This window comes from Alosa sapidissima, chromosome 13, assembly GCF_018492685.1.
Source record: "Alosa sapidissima isolate fAloSap1 chromosome 13, fAloSap1.pri, whole genome shotgun sequence".
Taxonomy (NCBI): domain Eukaryota; kingdom Metazoa; phylum Chordata; class Actinopteri; order Clupeiformes; family Clupeidae; genus Alosa; species Alosa sapidissima.
This window is the reverse complement of record NC_055969.1, coordinates 20,839,359-20,861,392: the sequence shown is the minus strand read 5'-3', so window position 1 is coordinate 20,861,392 and position 22,034 is coordinate 20,839,359. Positions and strand designations below refer to the sequence as shown.

General features: G+C 43.1%; 2 protein-coding genes across 3 annotated transcripts in view; both read left to right on the top strand.

Moving 5' to 3' along the window:
* The first annotated feature begins 118 nt into the window (after positions 1 to 118).
* On the top strand, positions 119 to 9,206 carry sec14l7 (SEC14-like lipid binding 7). Its single transcript, XM_042059078.1, has 13 exons — positions 119 to 262; positions 1,085 to 1,252; positions 1,430 to 1,505; positions 2,671 to 2,714; positions 2,943 to 3,005; positions 3,346 to 3,534; positions 4,096 to 4,191; positions 4,803 to 4,863; positions 4,950 to 5,033; positions 5,226 to 5,332; positions 5,447 to 5,586; positions 7,300 to 7,469; positions 8,831 to 9,206. Exons 1-13 carry the CDS (start codon positions 260 to 262, stop codon positions 8,944 to 8,946), a joined length of 1,317 nt encoding a protein of 438 aa, XP_041915012.1. The 5' UTR covers positions 119 to 259; the 3' UTR covers positions 8,947 to 9,206.
* Positions 9,207 to 11,649: 2,443 nt separating this feature from the next.
* Positions 11,650 to 22,034, top strand: part of LOC121679895 (metal transporter CNNM4) — a 36,453-nt gene continuing 26,068 nt past the window's right edge. Inside the window, exon 1 of one of the 2 annotated variants that reach the window (XM_042058954.1) lies at positions 11,650 to 13,136. In XM_042058954.1, the coding sequence (XP_041914888.1) occupies positions 11,750 to 13,136 (1,387 nt within the window). In that variant the 5' untranslated portion in view covers positions 11,650 to 11,749. The remainder of the gene's footprint in view (positions 13,137 to 22,034) is intronic. The other variant, XM_042058955.1, reaches the window with a different exon arrangement.

The window sequence follows — 22,034 nt, the reverse complement described above, 5'->3', positions numbered from 1 at the left end:
AAATGCTTTCAAATAACCTGTCAATCATATTATGCCATTCTGGATTGGATGAGTATCAAATTTCAAATGTAAATGTTTCAACTGCCAACTATCCAGTTTGATTTGATTTGATTTTTTTTTTTTTTTTAAATAGCTAGCTCTAGCTGCTAATATTAGCTATCTTAGCTCAAGGGATTATAAGCTAACATAGCTGGATGTTGTTAACTAGTTGATTAATTAAGTAGGCTGGGATTGGGAACCTTACCAGGACACATTAATAATGGTAAGTCCACATTTATACCCATAATACATATATTCAGATATTAGGTGTTTAATATAAATCCAAGCAGTTGGGGGTTGGTGGTTGCCCTTGAATGGTTGACCCTTGAACATGGGTCCACCATAACTTAACGTTACCCTCACAAACAATGTTAAACATACCTGTTATGTATTTGATAAGATACATTTACATATAGTAATATTTAATTACTTTGATGCTCTGTTTTTCTGTAATCTATGCTTTGGCAACACTATTTCCTTTTAATTTTTAAATTGCCATACCAGTAACTAACGGTAGTTAGCTATTGATACTGTTAACTCTTGACTGGTAACGTAAAACATCATGGTGCTAGCTGCTAATGTAATAAATTAGTTCTAGCCCAGTACAGTGGACCTGATTGCTTTCTAGATGCCTCATTATTTTTCCTTCAGTGTTAATTCGAGCAGTTAATATGTATCGATTGATAGATTTCTTTGTCCAATATTTCTTATCGATACCTCTGTCAGACTTTAGAGAAGTAATTTCAAAACAACATTGTATTTGTAACGTTAGAGCAGGCTGTCTATTAAAGACGTTTATGAAATTGTACTATGCACTAAGAACACATGGTTCGAGTCTTTTTTTTATTTTTTTAGTTGCTCTGTGCAAGGAAAGGAATGAACTCTATGAGCCCTTTATTGTGTTTGCTTTCACTGAGTGCGGGCTTGTCATCCACCTGCCTGCATGCGCTAGAAACCCATTTGTCTGTGGAGTCCTGCTTGGGTTTCGAAATCCCAGAGGAGACACAAGTTTCACATGCTGACATATGTACTCGTCCGTTGGTAGGGAGAACGAAAACACAGCCCGCCCCTGAATCACAGCCATAATCCTCTCGGGGACTTCATTGGCGCGGTCACTAAGCAGGAGCGCACCTGTGAGCTTCCTCGCAACAACAGAACCATGAGCGGACGCGTCGGCGACCTCAGCCCGAAACAGGCTGAAGTTTTGCAAGAGGTGAGCTGAATTTTATGCAAACTAGTATTTTTTCGGGCCGATCTGCATTCATCAAGTCGTGGCTAATAAGACTTTGTTGCCTACCATCTTGGGCTGTGCTTTGTATTGTAATAGTAGCCTAAATGTTGGATGAAACTTTCATTATCTAATTTCTTGTTCGATGCTTTGCTTAATAAGTTTCGGGAAAGAGTTCAGGACATACTTCCCCAGCTGCCTTCCCAAAGCGACCACTACCTCCTGCGCTGGCTTAGAGGTGAGACTGAATGAAAGGGATTTGTAAATGAATAGCTTAGGCTACATTAGGTCTGGTTGTATGTCTCTTTATTCTTTATTCTTTCTATAAGGAAAAAGATCAATGGTCTTTACTACTTTTCCACACATCTGAGATTTCTCCTGATGGACCAAGCGTGCTACAACCTGATACCCTTTGCATGTGTGTATTTCCATTTGTTGACCACAATGAAACTGGGTGTGGCAGTGTCCAAAAAATCGTCAACTGGTTTCTCTAGATTGAGCCCACGTTTCGTTTTGGGACTGACGGTTTTATTGCCATAAAGAAGATGCAGTATATGAGAATAACCTACTTCTGACTTAGTTTAGCTGCTTCACTCATGCCAAACCGACATACCAGTGGCAATTCCTTACAAAATACCTTGATTCATGAAGCACAACATTTAGGAATTGCGTCTTTGAAAGTACCTTGGTACTTTACCAAATTTACCAAATGAGTCATATACAATAATCTCTGTGTTTGACTTAAGTGTAGAACTCTCTCGAGGCTTTCACCCTGTTGCCATGTGGTCACCCGTCCTTGTAATCTCCTTCTGAGCATCTCAGAGACACTTACATTTCAGATTAATAAAGGACAGATAATTCTCTGTGCTCTGCATGCAGCGTGTCTATGCATGCAAGACATGAGGGGAAAAGTATAGAATAGTTTTCAGACTGTCACCAATAGGCTGATTGTGTGTTTAATGTATATTATAAACCCCATCCTGCATTTATAGTTTTTTTTTTTTTTAGACATAAACAACTTTAGCTTGATTTTATGCATTCTCATGCTAAGTCAGGTTCCAGTGGATGCACTAAGACCATCATTCTGGTTATTGACTTTTGTGTAGCTCAAAGTTCAGGCAGTATTTTGTTATTGCAAACATTTACATGCACTTTCACCTGTTTATACATTGTTCTTGCACAAAATATTGATCTGGCAGCCTCTGGCCTACATGTGTAAACAAGGAACAAGGAATTTTCTGAAGTTTTATATACCTACCATTTACTGAAGAAAAAAATATATGCTATGCTAATATTGTATATTTATATCTTGTATATCTAATATTGCAATATTTTTGCAGTTGTGGCAGCATACTTTAAATCTGCTTTGAATCTTACTTGTTTATCTTTACGTTGAATTGCAGCCAGGACATTCAACATAGAAAAGTCTGAGAATATGCTGAGAAAGGTAATCTCTCTCTAAATGATATATATTCTTCACACCTTAAATGCGCAAATAACGAGCATTGCTTTTGAAGCATCCACCACAGTCTAATAAAAAGACCTTAAACAAATTCTTGTTCAAATGATCAATTATCACAACTGTTATCAAAACACAGCTTAAACAGCACTGTCACAGTGTTTATAGTTTGACAGGCCATGTCTCATTGAATCTGCTCTTTGTCTGTTTGATTAGCATGTGGAGTTTCGCAAGCATATGAAAGCAGACACGATTATTGAAGACTGGCAGCCTCCTGAGGTGAGTGAGTTATGGCTCTAGTAGGTCAGACATCCTGTGAATGAGTGTGAATATTATTAACATAGTAAACACTACCTCAAGTGTGCGCTCTTTCTTAATGTAATGCAAAGCAGATCTGCAGATATTAAGATGGCACCCATGTTCGTGCCCCCAGAGTGTAGCACTGTAGCTGTTGGCTGCAGCAATTATTTATTTTTTTGTGTGTATAGACTGTACTCATGACCTTGAGAAACAGATCTATGTGAAACATCACTGGAATTCTCTGTTAATTAGAGTTGAGTGCACCTGCTTTTTTTAAATTGTATTACTATGCTCACAGAGTGCCTTATGATCTCTGTAGGTGATCGAGAAATACGTATCAGGAGGAATGTGTGGCTTTGACAAGGATGGAAATCCGATCTGGTACGACGTCATTGGCCCACTGGACCCAAAGGGTCTGCTAATGTCCATCACAAAGCAGGACTTCCTGAGGACCAAGGTGCGGGACACAGAGATGATGCGGAAGGTGTGTGAACAGCAGTCTGCAAAGGTACGAGTTCTGCTTCACAGGCTAACCCCCTCAGAAACAAGTCAGGGGACCCTACTTTAAATCATGGGCAAAGTGCAACATCTAACTAATGGCTATTTTAATAACTAGGCAAAAACAATTGGCTAATTTAACACCAAAGGCAAGACTTTATGTGCAAATATTCATGAGTCAGCTTAACACCAAAGGCAAGACCTTATGTGCAAATATGCATGAGTCAGCTCAATGTTCCCACATGCAACACAATAGATGTAGTTTATACATTACATTTAGCAGACACTTTTTGTCCATAGTGACTTATAAATGTCAACTCTATTACAAGGGATTACATTGTCCCGGGAGCAACTTGGCATTAAGTGCCTTGCTCAAGGGCACAACAGTGGAAGCCTGGAATTAAACCACAACTTTCAGGCTATTGCACGCTAGCCCAGCTCCTTAACCACTACACTACCACTGCCCTTATACACAAGAACTTTGCTTGTTGACAGACTTTGCACTTTGCCCTCCATCATGGCATCCATGTTGGCTCCTCATGCAGCTCAGTGTCTGTGTTCTCCCTCATAGCTGGGTACGCATATTGAGTCCATCACCCTGATCTACGACTGCGAGGGACTGGGAATGAAGCACCTGTGGAAGCCTGCCATAGAGGCCTACGGGGATGTAAGCACAGCTTTTACACATTAGGCCTGATGGGGTGCAGAGGGGGATCGATCAGTCAACTAGTTCTTTGCATGAAATAAGGACCATCCACTAGACTGTTCTGAGTGTAGTGGATTCAGACTTCATTTTACAGGAATCCCATTGGTCCTTGAAGTTCTTGAAAGCCTTCAAATGTTTTTGGAAATAGACATACAAATAGACATGGATCATTGACAGTGCTAGAATTTATATATTTTGTGTTAGAAAAGGCGAGATAACAAAAAGCCTACCATCACTGTTATAAAGCACATTTGAAGATTATTGGGAATCGCTCACACGTTTAAGTCTCTCTCGCTCTTGTTTTAATTGTTGTCTGTAAGCTTCCATAATCCCTGATAGTTCTCATGACAACAATATTACTGCCTTCAAAATACACCCAATGTTATTGTTGCTTTAATTTGATATAAATACATAAAATGCCCTAATACATTTTATGCCTTTTTAATTTGCTATTTTGTCAGAGATATTTTGTGCTACACAGATTACGGTAATATGCTATGGCTATTACAGATCTGGATTTGCTCATGTAATGTTCTTTATATAAATATATGCTTATGCTGCTTTTTTTACAGATCCTTTCAATGTTTGAAGAGAACTATCCAGAGAACCTTAAAAGGGTTTTTCTCATCAAGGGTAAGCATGTTTATGCTGCAAGTGTGATCAAAGTGTGTGCAAAGCCGATCAAAGCTATTTTAAATTCAAAATGTGCCTCTCTGCAGCACCCAAACTTTTCCCACTTGCTTTCAACCTTGTGAAACCTTTCTTGTGTGAGGACACCCGACGCAAGATTGTTGTGCTTGGAGGTAAGGCACCTCTCTCAATTGTAAATCTCATAATAATCATCATAAAACTCTCCTTCTCTATTGCTAAGAATTGCAGTGTTTTTCAAGGCACCCAAAGCATTTTACAGTGAAGGGGGAACCTCACCTTAAGCATATCCTTTCACACACTCTTTTAAGAGCTCATGTATCATTTGGTTAAACGATCTCCTGTAGGCAACTGGAAGGATGTGTTGAGGACTTACATTGATGAGGATCAGCTTCCTGTAGCCTATGGAGGCTCATTGACAGACCCTGATGGAGACCCGACGTGTAAGTCCAAGGTGAGCAGCAGTAGAATCAGAACACAGAATTGAGGTTCACGTTCCGTGTCTCCAACACTTCATGTGTGCTGTGGACTCAGGTGTGACACACCTCCTGTTTTGTGTTTGTACTAGATTAAATATGGCGGTGTGGTCCCCAGGTCCTACTACGTGCAGGACTCCATAAAAGTGCAGTATGACCAGACTGTGTCCATCAGTCGATGTTCTTCCTTTCAAGTGGAGAGCGAGGTCTTCTGCGCAAACAGCATGCTCAGGTGAGCAGCCATTTACAATTAGGCACTGGACTTCAAAGCGAGTCAAGATTTAATGTTCATTTATTAATGTTTGATACGGCAGGGTACATCAATATTAAAGGGGAACTTGGCAACTATTTCAACTTAATAAACCCATTTAGAAGTCATGTAGATGGTTAAATGGTCTGTTCCGGTAAAAATGGTGACTTTCCCTTGCAACATTGGGAATACCGTCCCCGCAAGAGAAGTGAGAAACAAGAAACTCGTTTTAAATTGTGTTTCTTACCATGTAACATCCACATTGTTTTGCCAAAACTTATGCTAACCATTTTGCTGGCTTGTAAACAAATCCATGTGCTTTATAGTTACCCTTTTCCAAAGTTTGAAATAGCATAATGCACAACTTCTTCAGCAGAGGATACTGTAGCTAATCCTGCCAAGTTTCCCTTTAAAACACAGTTTTGAATTGCATCGAATATTGCATCGAATATTACACTGCCGTTGAACGCTAAGATGGTACCCAGTTAGACTACAAGGGTCATGATCCTACCCGATCAACAACGTTACATAGTGCAATATCAAGCATTCCTGATGCATATTGTCAATGTCAGAGACTTCATTTTTTGTATTGGAAGTCAGTGTAGCATGAGCAGAATGAGTTTGAAGCCGTTAATTTAAGGTAAAACAATTGCACTGTGTTCCTTTAATACCTCAGTTTATCTCAAATGAAGTCATTGAGCACTTTCTTAGCTCAGTGGACCTATACAGTAGGAATAGGTTGTTGGTTCAAAGCTTTAAACCCCAGTGTGTGCACTTGACGTTGCCTATAGAGACCATTTCAGTCTGTTCCCAGAGGGTTTCCAGTCGACAAATACTGTAAAATTACAATGAATTGGACTTTAGCCTAATGCTCTACAAAATGTCAACTTTAAAACGTGTTTTTTTTTTTTTTTTGTCTCCAAATTACCAATGTTGTTTTCTGTGCCACTGGGCTTTTCTGGGCTTAGGAACGCACATGTTTGTTTACGCAGTTGAAAAGGTCTACTGTGTCCTTGGACAAGGCACTCTATCTAGGTCTCAGTTCACCCATCTACAAATGGATACCGGTTTCAGCCGGTAGGTTCAGCCGAGGTATAACCTGCGATGGACCAATGTCATATGGGGGAGTCCATGACTCATTTGCTTGCACCATGGAAACGTGGTGTAAGCGCCAGCCTCAGTAGTCTTCATGGCTAGGACAGGTGTAAGCACCAGCCTCAGTAGTCTTCGTGGCTAGGACAGGTGTAAGCGCCAGCCTCAGTAGCCTTCGCGGCTAGGACAGGTGTAAGCGCCAGCCTCAGTAGTCTTCGCGGCTAGGACAGGTGTAAGCGCCAGCCTCAGTAGTCTTCGCGGCTAGGACAGGTGTAAGCGCCAGCCTCAGTAGTCTTCATGGCTAGGACAGGTGTAAGTGCCAGATGTTTGTTATTATTGTATTGTCTCCAAACATTTTAAGCATTTTTCTTAGAACTGTTTTGTTTGCCCACTTAAGTGAGAAATGAAAGGGCTTTCAAATTATTATTCAAAACACAAAAATCATGTATTTGTTGTGGACCACATTTTGCACTAGTTAGTGTCATGATTGAAATATTGAGCAGGAGTTTTTTCTGTGGATTGTATGTCTACCTCTCCTTAGAACCTTCTGTCTGTACTGATTCGTATTATCTGTTGGTGTTCCCCTGGTTGCCTCTCTGAAAGGTGGCAGTTTGCTAGTGATAGTGCAGACATTGGCTTTGGTGTGTTTCTGAAGACGAAGGGCTCGGACTCACAGAAGGTGGCGGACTTGACCGAGGTTCTGCCCAGCGAGCGCTACAACTCCCATTTCGTGCCTGAGGATGGATCCCTCACCTGTGCAGAGCCTGGAGTGTGTAAGTGAGAGTCTACCACACACACACACACAAACACACCCACACCCACACAACACACACACACACACACACACACACACACACACACACACACACACACACACACACACATACACATACACACACACACACCTGTGGTCACTCTGAGGGCAGTGCTTATAACTCAGTGCTCACTGTGCTTCATATACATTATCTTCAGATGTTTGTCATAAGATCCTATGTCTGAGTTACAGTACTCATTAGCATTTACTATTTGGATCTTCAAAAAGCAAAAAGCGGCTCAAGACTAATTAATTCTTACAGTCACAGTTTTTGATTGTTTATGTTTATTATTATTCTGTTATTAGTCTATATCTAATATATGTATTTTTATTTGTATATTTTTGTTTGTCTAAATATTTGTGTATTTAGGCTATATGACTGTAGCTTAAATAATATTAATATTAATGTAATGTTTATTGATATGATTGTCATTTAAATGTCAGTTTCTGTTTATGAAAAAGATGTTGTTGAAGCATTGCCATACAGACACATTGAATGTATTCCTACAACACAACAGCAGTTTGTAAGCAAAATCGTATCATCTACTGATGCCAGGCCTTGCGTTTTTGGCCGCGGGACCCCCTATCAAGGTCACCATGTGGAATTCCCACTTTCCTCGATCATTCATGGGATAGGAGCTTGTAATTATGATATCTGTGACAGCACGTAAAGGCTAGCCTGGAAAATCCAGACCCTGATCATCTAGAAAGATTATAAGGGTCTGGCCACGAATAATGAAAATGGTCCGACTCAAGGGGCGGCACCAGGCATCCATTTGAAAATCTCACTGCACACAATTGGATAACACTATGACCAATGTTTACTGACTGATTCCGGACTTTGGCACAATTGGATAACACTACGACCAATGTTTACTGACTGATTCGTTGCAGCGCTGTCGTCATCTGTTGAGCTCGCCTCATGGCCTTCCTATATCAGATACACCGATATGATTGGTCCCTCGCGATGCAAGGGGTAAAAGGAACGTGCATCATTATTCATTGCCAGAGTGTCTCGCAGAGACAATTCAAATTGTGCTTTCGCGAGAACTCTGGATTTCCAGGGTATGTAAAGGCCGCAGCACAGTCATAATGTATCAGACTGGATGTGAAGCAGATTTTAAAATCCATGTTTGATCACTGCAGGAGGATCAAACATGGATTTTTTGGCCTGGTAGATGCACTTGCAGATGTCTTTTTCATCTTATACATACAGTTTGGGAACACACATTGTCTGTCATCTGTATACTGGGTATTCGTAACATATGTATATTTGTATGATGTAATAAAATGTATGTATTGTGTTATTTCCACACTTAGATGTTCTACGCTTCGACAACACCTACAGCTTGCTTCAGTCCAAGAAAGTGAGCTTCAGTGTAGAGGTCCTGACCCCAGAGGGTGATCCCCAGCCCCACAGCCGCACACTGGAGTAGGGACGCATCGTGCCGCAATGCACCGCACCGCACTGCGCCGGGCCTACTTGGCCACTTCACCAGCTTTAGGAGATAGTGTTATAATTCATAAGACAGTCCCTCCAGGATTTCGCGAGGATTTTTTGTGATTGTTGTGATCTAAAATGCCTGATTTCGCGACAACTTTTCTAAAAAATTGCGATGGAAGTTGCGGTGTTTTTAGCTGTTTGTTGCGAAGAAATTGCGAGAGGTAGTGAAAATTGCAAAAATAGTTACGATTTTTTTTTTTTTTTTTTTTTAATTGAGGGTAATTAAGGTTAGTAAGACCAAAATTACACTGATCATCTTGATGCTTATTAAAAAGGATAAGTAAAGGTAAATAGTAAGGGTTACAGAAAATCAAAGTAGGCCTACTTTATTTGTGTAAAAATTTTGACTGGGGTAATTCACAAAGCAGTATAACCTTTTATAGAACTGTCCAGAAAAGACAGCCCCCTAAAGAGATGGCATCATGTCATATGTTTCAATACATTATGTTGTAATTCATATTAAGTTCATATCTTTTTAATAATTCATATTCTGTGACTTGCATAATTACTAACAGCCAACTAGTATCTAGTAATTTCATATTGATTTAAACTATTAGACTACACTTTTCTTTAATGTTATTACATTGGTGGTGTGTAAGTCTGCCTGCCACTTTAAGGACGTTAGAGTAGCGTAATAACATTTTTAAGTGGATTGGAACGCTTGCATCTCACTGTGTTCGGCTACGACTGGAAATAACTTTTTCCTTAGTGCATTACAATATGTGGATGGAATTCGGGATGTTTTCTATGTCATTAGTTAAAATAAATGTTAAAAAATAACTCGTATGAAATCATTCTTGGATCATAGAAAAGGTAGATTTCTTACAATGTTATTAATTTCTATGATTATGGTAGCACTACACAAACTGAGCCCACAAGCTAGCAAACATGACATGAGCTAAAAGGACATCTCCAGGTGTAAACGTTTGCCAATGGGTTGCATATTGTAGCTACTCAAATGTCAGTAAACCAAGTAGGCCTTAATTAACTTACTTTCATAGCCTAGGCAGGTTAGCAACACCAGGTTGAGAGATGCAAGCAAAGCAGATCATTAACGTTAGCCTTCCATTTATTGTCATCAAAACTGCAGAGGAGTGAACAAGTTATAGGGCAGTCTCTGGTGTCTGCAGAAGTGAGTGTGGCATCTGACTCAATATTCTGCGCGAGGGACTGTTGTGGTAGGTGAAATTTCACCGGGAAACCATGATGATTGGTCAAATTTGCGAAAAAGTTGCAGTGTTTGGACAAAATTGCGAGGTCGCCCAGAATTCACGCGGATTTGCTGAATTTGCGTTAATTGTTGCGATCGCAACATCGCGAATTCCTGGAGGGACTGAAAAGAGGACACATTTCTGAGCGTATAGACGTCTCAGGGAAATGTAGTCAAGCATTTACAAATAATTTTGACCTCTGTCATATAAGTATGTGGAGTCATTATTCTCAATCATGATATCATGAAGACGGAGATGTTTAAAACAAATAGGGAGACTGCGCTTCATACACATTCCAGTTTGAGAGGACAGTTTCAAATGTATCAATCACAAAGTTCTTGTGGTGTGCAAATCACACATAATTGTATGTCATTGTTATTTAATTACACCCTTTAATCATTGATGTTACAGGTTATTGGATTTGACTGTATATACGGAATTATTTAATCATGGTTCCCTAAAAAATATTATAGTGTATGAATGCCTGCAGTACAGTGCTATTTCTGTTTATCACCGCTAGATGGCAGCCTCTTACAACTGAAAATACAAGCTCTAACAGTTTGGTCATTTATTTTTGTAATCAGGTGAAAATAAAAACATCTATCGAAGAAATCATCATGCTTTGTTGTTTGTGTACCTTTAAATTCAACATTTAACTTTAAATGTATCTGAAATAATTATATTATGAGTCAGATATATAGGCTAGTGGTGTTATGTGGTCTAACTGAACATGAAGGGTAATATTACATATATGCGTAAAGTTACTGGAGCTGTAGCATGACCTAGGGACATCTGAAACTGCCGTGTCGTTTCACCTGTACCGCCTTTCCGAGAAAGACCGACGGCGCCTGACCTGCTGCCCGACCCGGGAAGCAGAGATGCTGACAGGACTCTGCGGCTGAGTAGGCTCGGCTATGCCATGCACGCCATGTGAGTTTACATAACAGCTGTTACATTACAATAGGCTCATAAGCCAATAGCAGCAGCTGGTATGCATTCTCTTTTTTGCCTCCTGAGCGCCAAGTTTCCCCGGGTCTGTTAATGAACGAATTTGGGTGAGATTTATTGTCAGGTTTGAAAATACAGGATTGAATTGCGATTGCAAGTTAGGTGTAATGGTGCATTTGTTCTTCTTTTTATCAGAGCTTTAGCCGAGGAAAAAACAGGAGTATATTAAAGAAGATTCCTTTAGTCTATTAGCCGACTGGTGCATCAGCTATGTGGACTTCATCTTGGTGACCTCTGGGATGACCTTGTTCAAGGACTATGAGGAATTCTCACAATGTCGCCATGTAACTCTTCCCTTAGACTAGACAAATCCAGGACATCGGGCAGTTTTAAATGCAAGGTCATGAAAATATGACAGGTGTCCACTCCTAGTAGGCTAGTCGATGCCACCGAGTAACCGTCCACCCGGGAGGCGTTGCTGCAGAATTTATTATGGTAATGAATGTTAATGAGGGGGGCGGGATGCGACAAGTGAGTAAGTGACGTCACCCGCTGCCCGCAGAGAGTGAAACAAACATGGCGACAGACTGGAGTGGACAGGGACACATTATAACTTTAATCGTTTTTCTTTGGAGCGCCGTTGGTGGACGTACAGAGACAGCGAGTGTAATCGGGACCCAAGTGTTGGGCATGCGGCTGGAGAGGAGTGATAAACCGGCCACGACAACAGAAGATGGGGTCATTCAGGTAACAGAAGAGAGCACTGTCCAGCTCAGGTTTTATGGGGTGCAGTTCAACTCGGACTCCTCGTCAGAGATAAGGTTCGTGGAACACGGGGAGGGTGAGGATGAGAAATATTATAACGGCGATGCTAACAGGACTTGTACTGATTTCACCAAAGATTTCACCATCAGTAGCTTCATGAATGTCAGCAGCAGAGGTACATCAGGGATGGTGAGCATCAACATCAAACCGCTCCGCAAGACCGAAAGCGAGAAAGATTATAGCCTCTGCGTGAGGGACGGTCCGGGGGACAAGTGGATCCTGTTGGGGGACAACGAGGGCAGGGTTCGGGTGGTTGAGGAGAAGAAGGCATTCTTGCCACTGTGGTGCGAGGTAATCCTTGTCTCCACTCTGTTAGTACTGTCCGGTCTATTCAGCGGGCTTAATCTCGGACTAATGGCTCTTGATCCTATGGAACTTCGTATCGTCCAAAGTTGTGGTACCGAGAAAGAGAGAAGGGATGCTCGCAAAATCGAGCCTATTCGCAGGAAAGGAAACTACCTGCTGTGTTCACTTTTGCTCGGCAATGTGCTTGTCAACACCACCTTGACCATTATGTTGGACGAATTGATCGGTTCGGGACTTGGGGCAGTGGCCGCCTCCACTGTGGGTATTGTAATTTTCGGTGAGATAGTTCCCCAGGCTCTCTGCTCCCGTCACGGTTTAGCAGTGGGGGCTAACACCATACAGTTGACCAAATTCTTTATGTTTGCCACCTTCCCGTTATCTTACCCCATCAGTAGGCTCTTAGATTGTGTCCTGGGCCAGGAGATGGGAAATGTGTACAACCGAGAGAAACTGGTGGAGATGCTGAAAGTAACTGAGCCTTACAACGACCTGGTGAAAGAGGAGCTCAACATGATCCAGGGAGCATTAGAGCTGAGGACCAAAACTGTGGAGGACGTGATGACCCCTATCGCCAACTGTTTCATGATCCACACGGACGCAATCCTGGACTTCAACACTATGTCGGACATAATGGAAAGTGGCTACACTCGCATACCGGTGTATGAGGACGAGCGCTCAAACATTGTTGACATTCTGTATGTCAAGGATTTGGCATTTGTGGATCCAGATGACTGCACCACGCTCAAAACTGTCACCAAGTTCTACAACCACCCTGTCCACTTTGTCTTCCATGACACTAAGTTGGACGCCATGCTGGAGGAGTTCAAGAAAGGTCAGTGCATGTTTAAGAGGAAGGGAGGTATGGCGACCCTAGGGGGTGGCTGACCACAACAGGAATGATGCACTGTTTTTTATCATACCTACCTGTCATGCATATGACATATGCATACAAAGTAACAACAGTTGTAATACCTATTTGCATAATAAAAATAGCACCACACAGGATAGCAGCTGTTCATAATGTCTTTGTTCAAGCCAGGAAAGACATTTCATTGATGCCTCCTCCTCCCAGTCATGTCTGTCCTGGTGCACATGTAAAAGGATCTCCAGAGACGGGGAGGCAGCTGTCAGTTTTTAGCCCTAGCGATAGAGAGTCTGAGATCTTGTGTATGTGACGTGCGAAGATCAACCCAATGATGTAGTATTTTTGCAGACATTATTTCATATGCTTTTCTTAAAGAGAGTGTCCATTGATGTATTTAAAAAAAGAGTCTGTATTGTAAAGTGCCTTCTCCTGTCTCTGGTGCTGCAGTGGGTGAGGGAGAGAAGTGGAGAGGAGTGTTGGGCCCTCTCTGTGCAGTGGAGCTCTTGGCTGCAGCACACAACATCAGACTTGTTGTTTTGACACTATGGATTACATGTGTTTGGAACTTGGCTGCCATGGTACTAATTTTTCACACACACACACTCTCTCTCTCTCTCTCTCTCTCAAATGATAATATAGACAGCCCCCAGTGACCGCAGGCAGTGTATTGATGAGTGGAAAGGTGGTGTGGGTGTGTGTATGTGTGTGTTGTTTAAGAGTGCGTTATCCAGCAGTGTGTTGTCCGCTTGTGGTTGTCGTGACAGTGTCTGGGCCAATCAGGACGTACCTCTCTCCGGTGGCGGGATTCAGTGGACAGAGAGGTCACGCACCACGCAGACATGCCCCCACCACACCATGATGACACACACACACAAACACACACACACACACACACAGCCATAGCCATGCCCCCACCAAGATGACTTGTCCACTTCCTGTTAGCACCCGGAGGACAGTAGCAGGCTGTAGGACACTTTAGAGTCTGAGCACAGTGCCTCATACTCAGCTAGTCGCTCTCCTTTGACTTTGACTGTTGCGTGTGTGCATGTCATTTTTGACTTCAAAGAAAGTGATTAATAATGGCCAAAGGCTGGTGGCTGAGCGGATGCGCAAGGACAGGCCAGGACAGTTATATTATAGGGTGCAGAGATTTAGAGATGGCTATCTGATAGGCTAACATAGAGACCCAGTGGGTTAGCAATTAACTTAATGACCAAAATCATTAGCAGGCTAATCGGTGCAGTTAGTGGACGTGGTTTCTATTATGGATGTGGTTTGTGGATGTGCAGTGGTGGTTCTTGTTGGGATGAGTTTGAGATACCTTGGTGGTTTTGATCAGTATATGCCTCCCAGCGGGGAGTGAAGAAAGCACAGATGAAGGCATACTGTAAGACTGTGTGTGTGTGTGTGTGTGTGTGTGTGTGTGTGTGTGTGTGTGTGTGTGTGGCATAACATAAGACAAGACAGGGTGTGTGTGGAGTGTGTGTGTAACAGTGTGTGTGTGTGTGTGTGTGGCAGAAAACAGAATGTGAAAGAAGGCACAGAATAGAAAAGTTCACTTCCAGGTCCTCCACTCCCTCCCCCCTGTTCACTTCAGTTCTGTCCCGCTGCGTTGCTGTCATTTGAAGAGGAGTCCTGTCACCTCCTGGGCTTAACCCCCCTCCCCCCCTCCCCCAACACACACACACACACACACACACACACGTTTGTGTGTAGCTTCACGGTTTAAAGGGACTTTCTGAAGGCAGAAAGACCTTTGTAGGGATTCTGAGTTTGTGAGTGGGACATTTCTTATGCAGCAAGTGCAGCTCTCTGTAGGGCTCACATCATAGAAGCACTCCCATTGCAAATACACTCACACATACACATACACACACACACACACACACACACACACATAGTGACCTGACCTCATCTGGAGGGCAGAGATTACACACACACACACACACACACACACACACACACATTGAGATTACACATACACACACAGACACAGACAGACAGACACACACACAAACAATGTTGTCACATTTTGTCAAGTCCAGACTAACACTCACATACACACGGTGGCGTGACCTCAGCTGGAGGGCTGCACTGTCCCCAAAGATGTGTGTACACACACACACACACACATGTAAGCACGCACAGGCACACAGACAGCCAGACACACACACACTAGCTAGTCTGTCACACACACACACTCAGCAGCAGGGGCCAGCACAGCAGATTATAGCTGTCCCTTCTCTCGCTCCTTCTCTTTCCACTCAATTCTTTCTTTTCCTCTCTCTGCCTCTCCCCTCCTCCCTCAGTTCTCTCCATCTCTTTCTGCCCCCCTCTCTCTTTCTCTCTCTCTCTCTCTCTCTTCAGTCCTCATCTCCTCATCAGTCCCTGACTCTCTTCCCCTCATCACAGTCATTTCCCCAGAGCTCCTTGGCTCTCCTGCCCTGGAGTACATTAAAGCAGAAAACAAGAAATTGTACGAAAATAAAATAAATATAATAAAATAATAGTTAATTTATTAAAAACAACAACAACAACAACTTAAAAGCTCTTGTAAGGAAAGAGAGTTCATTTCTTTTAGTTCTGCGCATCGGCACTACATGACGCATAGACGCATAGAGAGCAACGCAGTCTGAGGGCTGCAGGCAGGAAATCATGTAGAGAGGAAGAACAGTCGGCCGAGCTCTGGCTCAGTTCTGGCTCAGTTCTGGCTCAGTGCCTGCTGAGGTTCCCTCCAGGGGCCGGCTGCGCTCCTGAATCAGCACTAATCCGCGTCCGGTCTCTTGTGCACTCCTCTGAAGCCGCTGATGGAGCACCCCAACCTGCCTGCCTGGCAGTGGCCGCTCCACGGGCTGATTGACAGCAGCAGTTCGATAGCCATAAGTGCACGCTGTAAATAATGAATGCACAGAAAGGCCAGCGGCAGGGGCCTTCCGCCCGCCCGCTATGCTGCTCTGCTAATAATAATATTCATGTTGCATTCATGCTGAAATCCCCTCTGGAGTGTGTCTTTTTAAAACACCTCCACCACCATCATCAGCTGATGGTTGTAATGGCTTTTACTGCACAGTGGTCTAGTAGTCTGTGCTGTTTATTCTTCATTATAAACAATAAGCAATAAACAGTGGTGTCTCGGTGCAGTATTGTTAGTAGGGGTGTCACGATTCTCCAAATCCTCGATTCGATGTAATTTTCGATTTTAAATTCACGATTTGATTCGATTTTCGATCTTTTTTAAATATTACTATTAATGCATTCCTTATATGTTATTTACTCTTTTTGGCCTTTTCCTTTTCTTTTTCGTGGGGCTTTTATTTTGAAACAGCTTTGAAACCGTTCCACCCGCGAGGTTGTAATGTAAACAGAACTAACTTTAGGCTAAAACAGAGACGTGAACATAGTAAAATGAAACAACACAGAATGTTAATTTGATTGTTTCAGCACACTCCGAAGAGACCCAAGGTTAGTGTTCATGGAATATGTACTTATAAATGTCCATTTTAAGCCTTAAAGTAACTTTGGACTGTAATTAGACCATCTTTTCACTTGCTAAGTTGAGTAGGCTAAGTTAGTTTTAATTGACGTGAATGAACGAATACTTCCACACCGGTGATATCAAAGTAGCAAGAGGGGCTTTGATTTCGGTAGGTTGATATGTAGGCCTATATTTTAACTGGCTGCAGCCCAGGGCTCCGAACCGGTTCAAGGAACGAAAACGAAAAACGAAAACGAACGGAATTTTACGGAATTTTACGAGGAGCGGAAACGGAAACGAAAACAAAATGGTCTTCAACTGTTCCGGAACAGAAACGTTATTCTGAAATCCACAAAACCGGTTAATAACGTTTTTTTTTCGTTCTCTATATAACAGCCTAATAATTTGATTTGTGCAGTTTGAAAAAAAAAAAAACGAATAAATGTGTATATTTTGTCTTGCTGTTGTAATGTAACCTATCCGTCTGCCACTTCGGATCTTAGGCCAGCTCGTAGCGTAGGCTACTGAAACTGATTTGGAAATTGTTTGTAGCCTATGCGTAATAGCCTATTTTGCCTGTCCACGCCTTGTCGTTTTAAAGTCGAGATTTGAAATGTTTGCGCAATTATAGCCTATTCTATGTAGAAGAGTTAAACGGGAAATTTGAGATAGGCCTTGTCAGCAACAGACAGGTTCGTTTATAAACAGGGTTGGAATTATAGCGCAAGCCTTTGAAGATCTCCATATGGATAAAACTTAGGCTATAACCAGGTAAGGAGTTTAGCACGTATCCAGAAATATTTTTGATAAGAAATTATTTATAGGCATAGGTTAGGCCTACAGTAAGTCTATAAGCTATGGGATGGATAGCCCATCTGAATGTTTTTGGATGCCGCCTGTGATTTATTATTTTTGGGCATAGCTACGGTATAGGCTAAATCAAGGGGAAATAATGAGTAGCCTACGTCTATTCTCAGGTAAAGTCCACAAAAATAGACTTGATAGGCCCGCCAAACACTGCCGGAACTTTAAGAACGAACGATATTTTGCGTTCCGAACCGGTTCAGGACCGATATGTTGGTGGCGGAACGCATGCAAGAACGAAAACGTTAAACATAGGCCTACCTGAACCGTTCGGAACGGAACGTTTGAAAAATAATTTCGTTTTCAAGCCCTGCTGCAGCCTAAAATTAGAGGAGTGTTGACGCTGCAGTTCACCACGTGCATGTGTGTTTGTGCGTCTTGGCATACATGCTGGACGTGACATTGGGGGTGTGGCTGCATCGTCGATTCTACTTTTAAGTTCGAAGTTCGAGATTGAGATGTAATTTCGATCGATTTCGAAATAAAATCGAAATCGTGACACCCTTAATTGTTAGGGTGTTGCAGTTGCAGTGTAGGAGCTGGATGTGCCACCCCAGAAAATAAAGAAATAATTAAAAAAAGAAGCCTGGAGGCATTAGCTAGCGCTAGGCCTGCACCCAGGCAGGGCTTCTCTCTGGCGAACAAAAACGGCCCAGAGTTAGAGGCTAGCACTCTCCTGTGTCTGGGTCGATATGCTGCTGGTGCGCTAGTATTTTTAAACTACAAAGCTGGTTGCTGGTTGGTTTACACCGTCTTCTTATTCAAGTGATTTTAAAATGTGACAGAATTTATTTTTTTATATTTTACAATTTTTTATATTTCAGTTGGTGATCTAAACACCATAGTATATGTCCATGAAAATCCAGTTAGTGGAAATAAGTTCAAATGAGGTTTTTTTTCTGCATTATCCTTCACCAAATACGAATAAGGTGGGGATGACGTTGCCCAGCAGCAGGGGGCAGCGGCTAACGCAACGTTCAGACCATAATAAGTTCTATCTCATTCCTGAGCAACACAAACGGTTTGCCTAAATTGAATAGACCCTTTCAACAAGGTAAACAAAAACAATGCTTGAACATTCTATTTGGGCCCCAATCTACTTCCTCTGCATTAAGATAACATATGGAATGTTAAAAAGGAAGTCTTGTGGGGCCAACTATGATGCTGATAATGGAACTCTCTTGAAAGGGTCCATACACTTGCGTTGCGCTTTGAAAGTCGAACCAAGTTTAACCAAAGTCCTTTTAGGCAAGTCCCCCCACTCGGCGGCCATATAGCAACGCTTTTTGGTCACTCATCGGGCATCCTCTTCGGCAGAAATGCGCGTGCAAGGCTTCACGGCAATCTTGCTCCAGCGGCGAGTTCACAACACATGATTGGCACGATGTCTTCACATGTCGACGTTTTGCCGAGGAAGGGGTGTGATATGTGTAGACAACAGCCATATTGGCGTTACAAATTAACCCCATGCATTTCTATGGAGGATTTTTTGAGTGCTGTGTCTCCTCATTAGAAAGTCTCTGGTTTAATTAAAGGCACACTATGCAGGTTTTTTAGCTTAATATGCTAGTTTTTTAGCTTAATTTACCTTAATTTATCAGCTTCAGAGTCATTGGAATGGTTATATGACTTTTTTCGGGGTGAATGGTGACCGTCTCGCTTCACCTTGCAACTGTGGGCCGGCGGGCCGACAGGAAGTATACACGGGTTTCCCGTTTACCAACAAAACTAGATGCGAGCGCAGCCGTGAGGCAGAAGACGCTTGGTGGCCGTCCACAACGTTATAAACTTAACCTAAATAGTCGGCTGCTGTAAGCTACAATCGGATTTTTTTGTATACCCCTGTTGTCTCAATGATAAAAACATCTCATTTCAGACTATATTTCAAAGTTTGACGTTCATTTGGATTATTATGACCGCTGCGCAGCGAAGCGGCGGTCATATAGGTTTTTTTTTCTTTTTCGCATGTCCAAATTTCCGTCAAGGATTCCCGGGACACTGTAAGACCGGGGTACACGAAACTTGGTGGGCATGTAACCCCACATGGATAGCATGGAACCTCCTGTTTTCGTTTTGATCTGTGCCCCGCTGGACTGGACCCCCCGAAAGGAGGGTAGGGCAGACACAGTTTTCTGTGAATATCTCGAGAACCGTAGGGTTTAGGAGGACCATTTTTTTTTGTATGTTGATCTCAAAGGGTCATGTCAACCCATTCCATAACCACTCATTTCATGTATAGCGCCACCTACTGTAGTTAAACACAAAAAAGTAAAAATGAGGTGTTGTAATCGCAGGTATCTGTGACCTAACATAGTCAAAACTGCACGAAATTGCAAGTGTAGGATCATTATGACACCCTCTGAATGCACGCCAAGTTTCGTGGAGTCATTGGAATGGTTATATGACTTTTTTCGGGGTGAATGGTGACCGTCTCGCTTCACCTTGCAACTGTGGGCCGGCGGGCCGACAGGAAGTATACACGGGTTTCCCGTTTACCAACAAAACTAGATGCGAGCGCAGCCGTGAGGCAGAAGATGCTTGGTGGCCGTCCACAACGTTATAAACTTAACCTAAATAGTCGGCTGCTGTAAGCTACAATCGGATTTTTTTGTATACCCCTGTTGTCTCAATGATAAAAACATCTCATTTCAGACTATATTTCAAAGTTTGACGTTCATTTGGATTATTATGACCGCTGCGCAGCGAAGCGGCGGTCATATAGGTTTTTTTTTTCTTTTTCGCATGTCCAAATTTCCGTCAAGGATTCCCGGGACACTGTAAGACCGGGGTACACGAAACTTGGTGGGCATGTAACCCCACATGGATAGCATGGAACCTCCTGTTTTCGTTTTGATCTGTACCCCGCTGGACTGGACCCCCCGAAAGGAGGGTAGGGCAGACACAGTTTTCTGTGAATATCTCGAGAACCGTAGGGTTTAGGAGGACCATTTTTTTTGTATGTTGATCTCAAAGGGTCATGTCAACCCATTCCATAACCACTCATTTCATGTATAGCGCCACCTACTGTAGTTAAACACAAAAAAGTAAAAATGAGGTGTTGTAATCGCAGGTATCTGTGACCTAACATAGTCAAAACTGCACGAAATTGCAAGTGTAGGATCATTATGACACCCTCTGAATGCACGCCAAGTTTCGTGGAATTCCGTTCATGGGGGGCCACACAATAAATTAATTTATGTTACTATACACCAACTGGCCTGTAGGTGGCCGGAGACAGTTTTCTGTGAATATCTCGAGAACCGTAGGGCCTAGGAGGTCCACTTTTTTTTTGTATGTTGGTCTTAAGGGGGCATGTCAACCTATCCCATTACCACTTATTTAATGTATAGCGCCACCTAGTTAAAAATTAAAAAGCAAAACATTAGGTGTTTTCATCACAATATCTCTGGCTGACATGGTCAAAACTGCACGAAATTGAAAGTGTAAGATGGGGGTGGGGTTGTATAAAATGTATATTACATGGGAAATCTATGAACTAATCATGTTTTGGTACTTGTTGTCTAGCAGATACCAGTGAGAATTGAGTGTGCATAATGCAATTCAGTGAGACAGAATCATATATGCCTTTCAGCGTGACTTATTTTTGTGGAAAACATGTGCTGGACTGGGCGGCGGCGCTCTGCGGTACATCTAGTTAATGTAACATCGTATTGTAACAAACTGGCCAACTCGTGTACTCCTTTCAGTCTCTTGCGTAGCTGCTTGTAGTATTCCAGCCCTGGCTTACCTCCAATCTCCGCTTCCGGAGCCGAACCGAACACCAAGTCCGCCCTTGGTCGCTGTGGAGCTCTTCTGGTGCCCCGAACCGGCAGAACATCTCAGTGACCAGTCTGTCCGCTGTCGTCTGGGCGCTCTGATCTGGCACTGCATACGCCTCCGGCCACTTAGTGAAATAGTCCATAGCTACGATTTCCCCGCTCTGTGACTGGCAGTGGGCCCATGATATCGACGGCTACCCGCTCCAGGGGAGCCCCAACTGCGTATTGCTGCAGCGGAGCGTGCGAGCGTCGCGTGGGGCCATTCTTCGCTGTGCAGGCGTCACAGCAGTGAACATGCAGTTCAACGTCCAGCCTGCATCCCGGCCAATAGAAGTGGCTTCTCAGCCGACGAAGAGTTTTTGCAATGCCGAAATGAGCCGCCCCCATTGCCCCATGTACCTGTTCCAGTACACGGGCTCGTAATCCAGCAGCGTTGAAAACAGCGACTCTCTCTCTCTCTGCCAGCGGTGATGCAGCTTGTAGTCGACGAGCGGGCTCCGGTTGAGCCGCGGCCAGGCTCCTCTCCTCCCTCCGTTGGCAGTGTTGGCACTGGTCTGCTGCACACGGACGCCTGGACAGGGCGTCCGCATTGCCGTGAAGGCGACCCGCCCGGTGTCGAATCTCAATGTCGTAGTCCTGGAGCGCCTCCAACCAGCGAGCCAGCTGGCCCTCTGGTTCTTTGAAGTTCAGCAGCCAGGTGACACGTGGTCCGTTCTCAGCAGGAACCGTTTGCCGTAGAGGTAGGTT

What these genes read in the sequence shown, in the direction of transcription:
- sec14l7 (XM_042059078.1), top strand. An exon ending in CCATAGAGGCCTACGGGGAT is followed by an intron (nt 4,192 to 4,802) that starts GTAAGCACAGCT and finishes CTTTTTTTACAG; the next exon opens with ATCCTTTCAATGTTTGAAGA. An exon ending in CAAGATTGTTGTGCTTGGAG is followed by an intron (nt 5,034 to 5,225) that starts GTAAGGCACCTC and finishes GATCTCCTGTAG; the next exon opens with GCAACTGGAAGGATGTGTTG.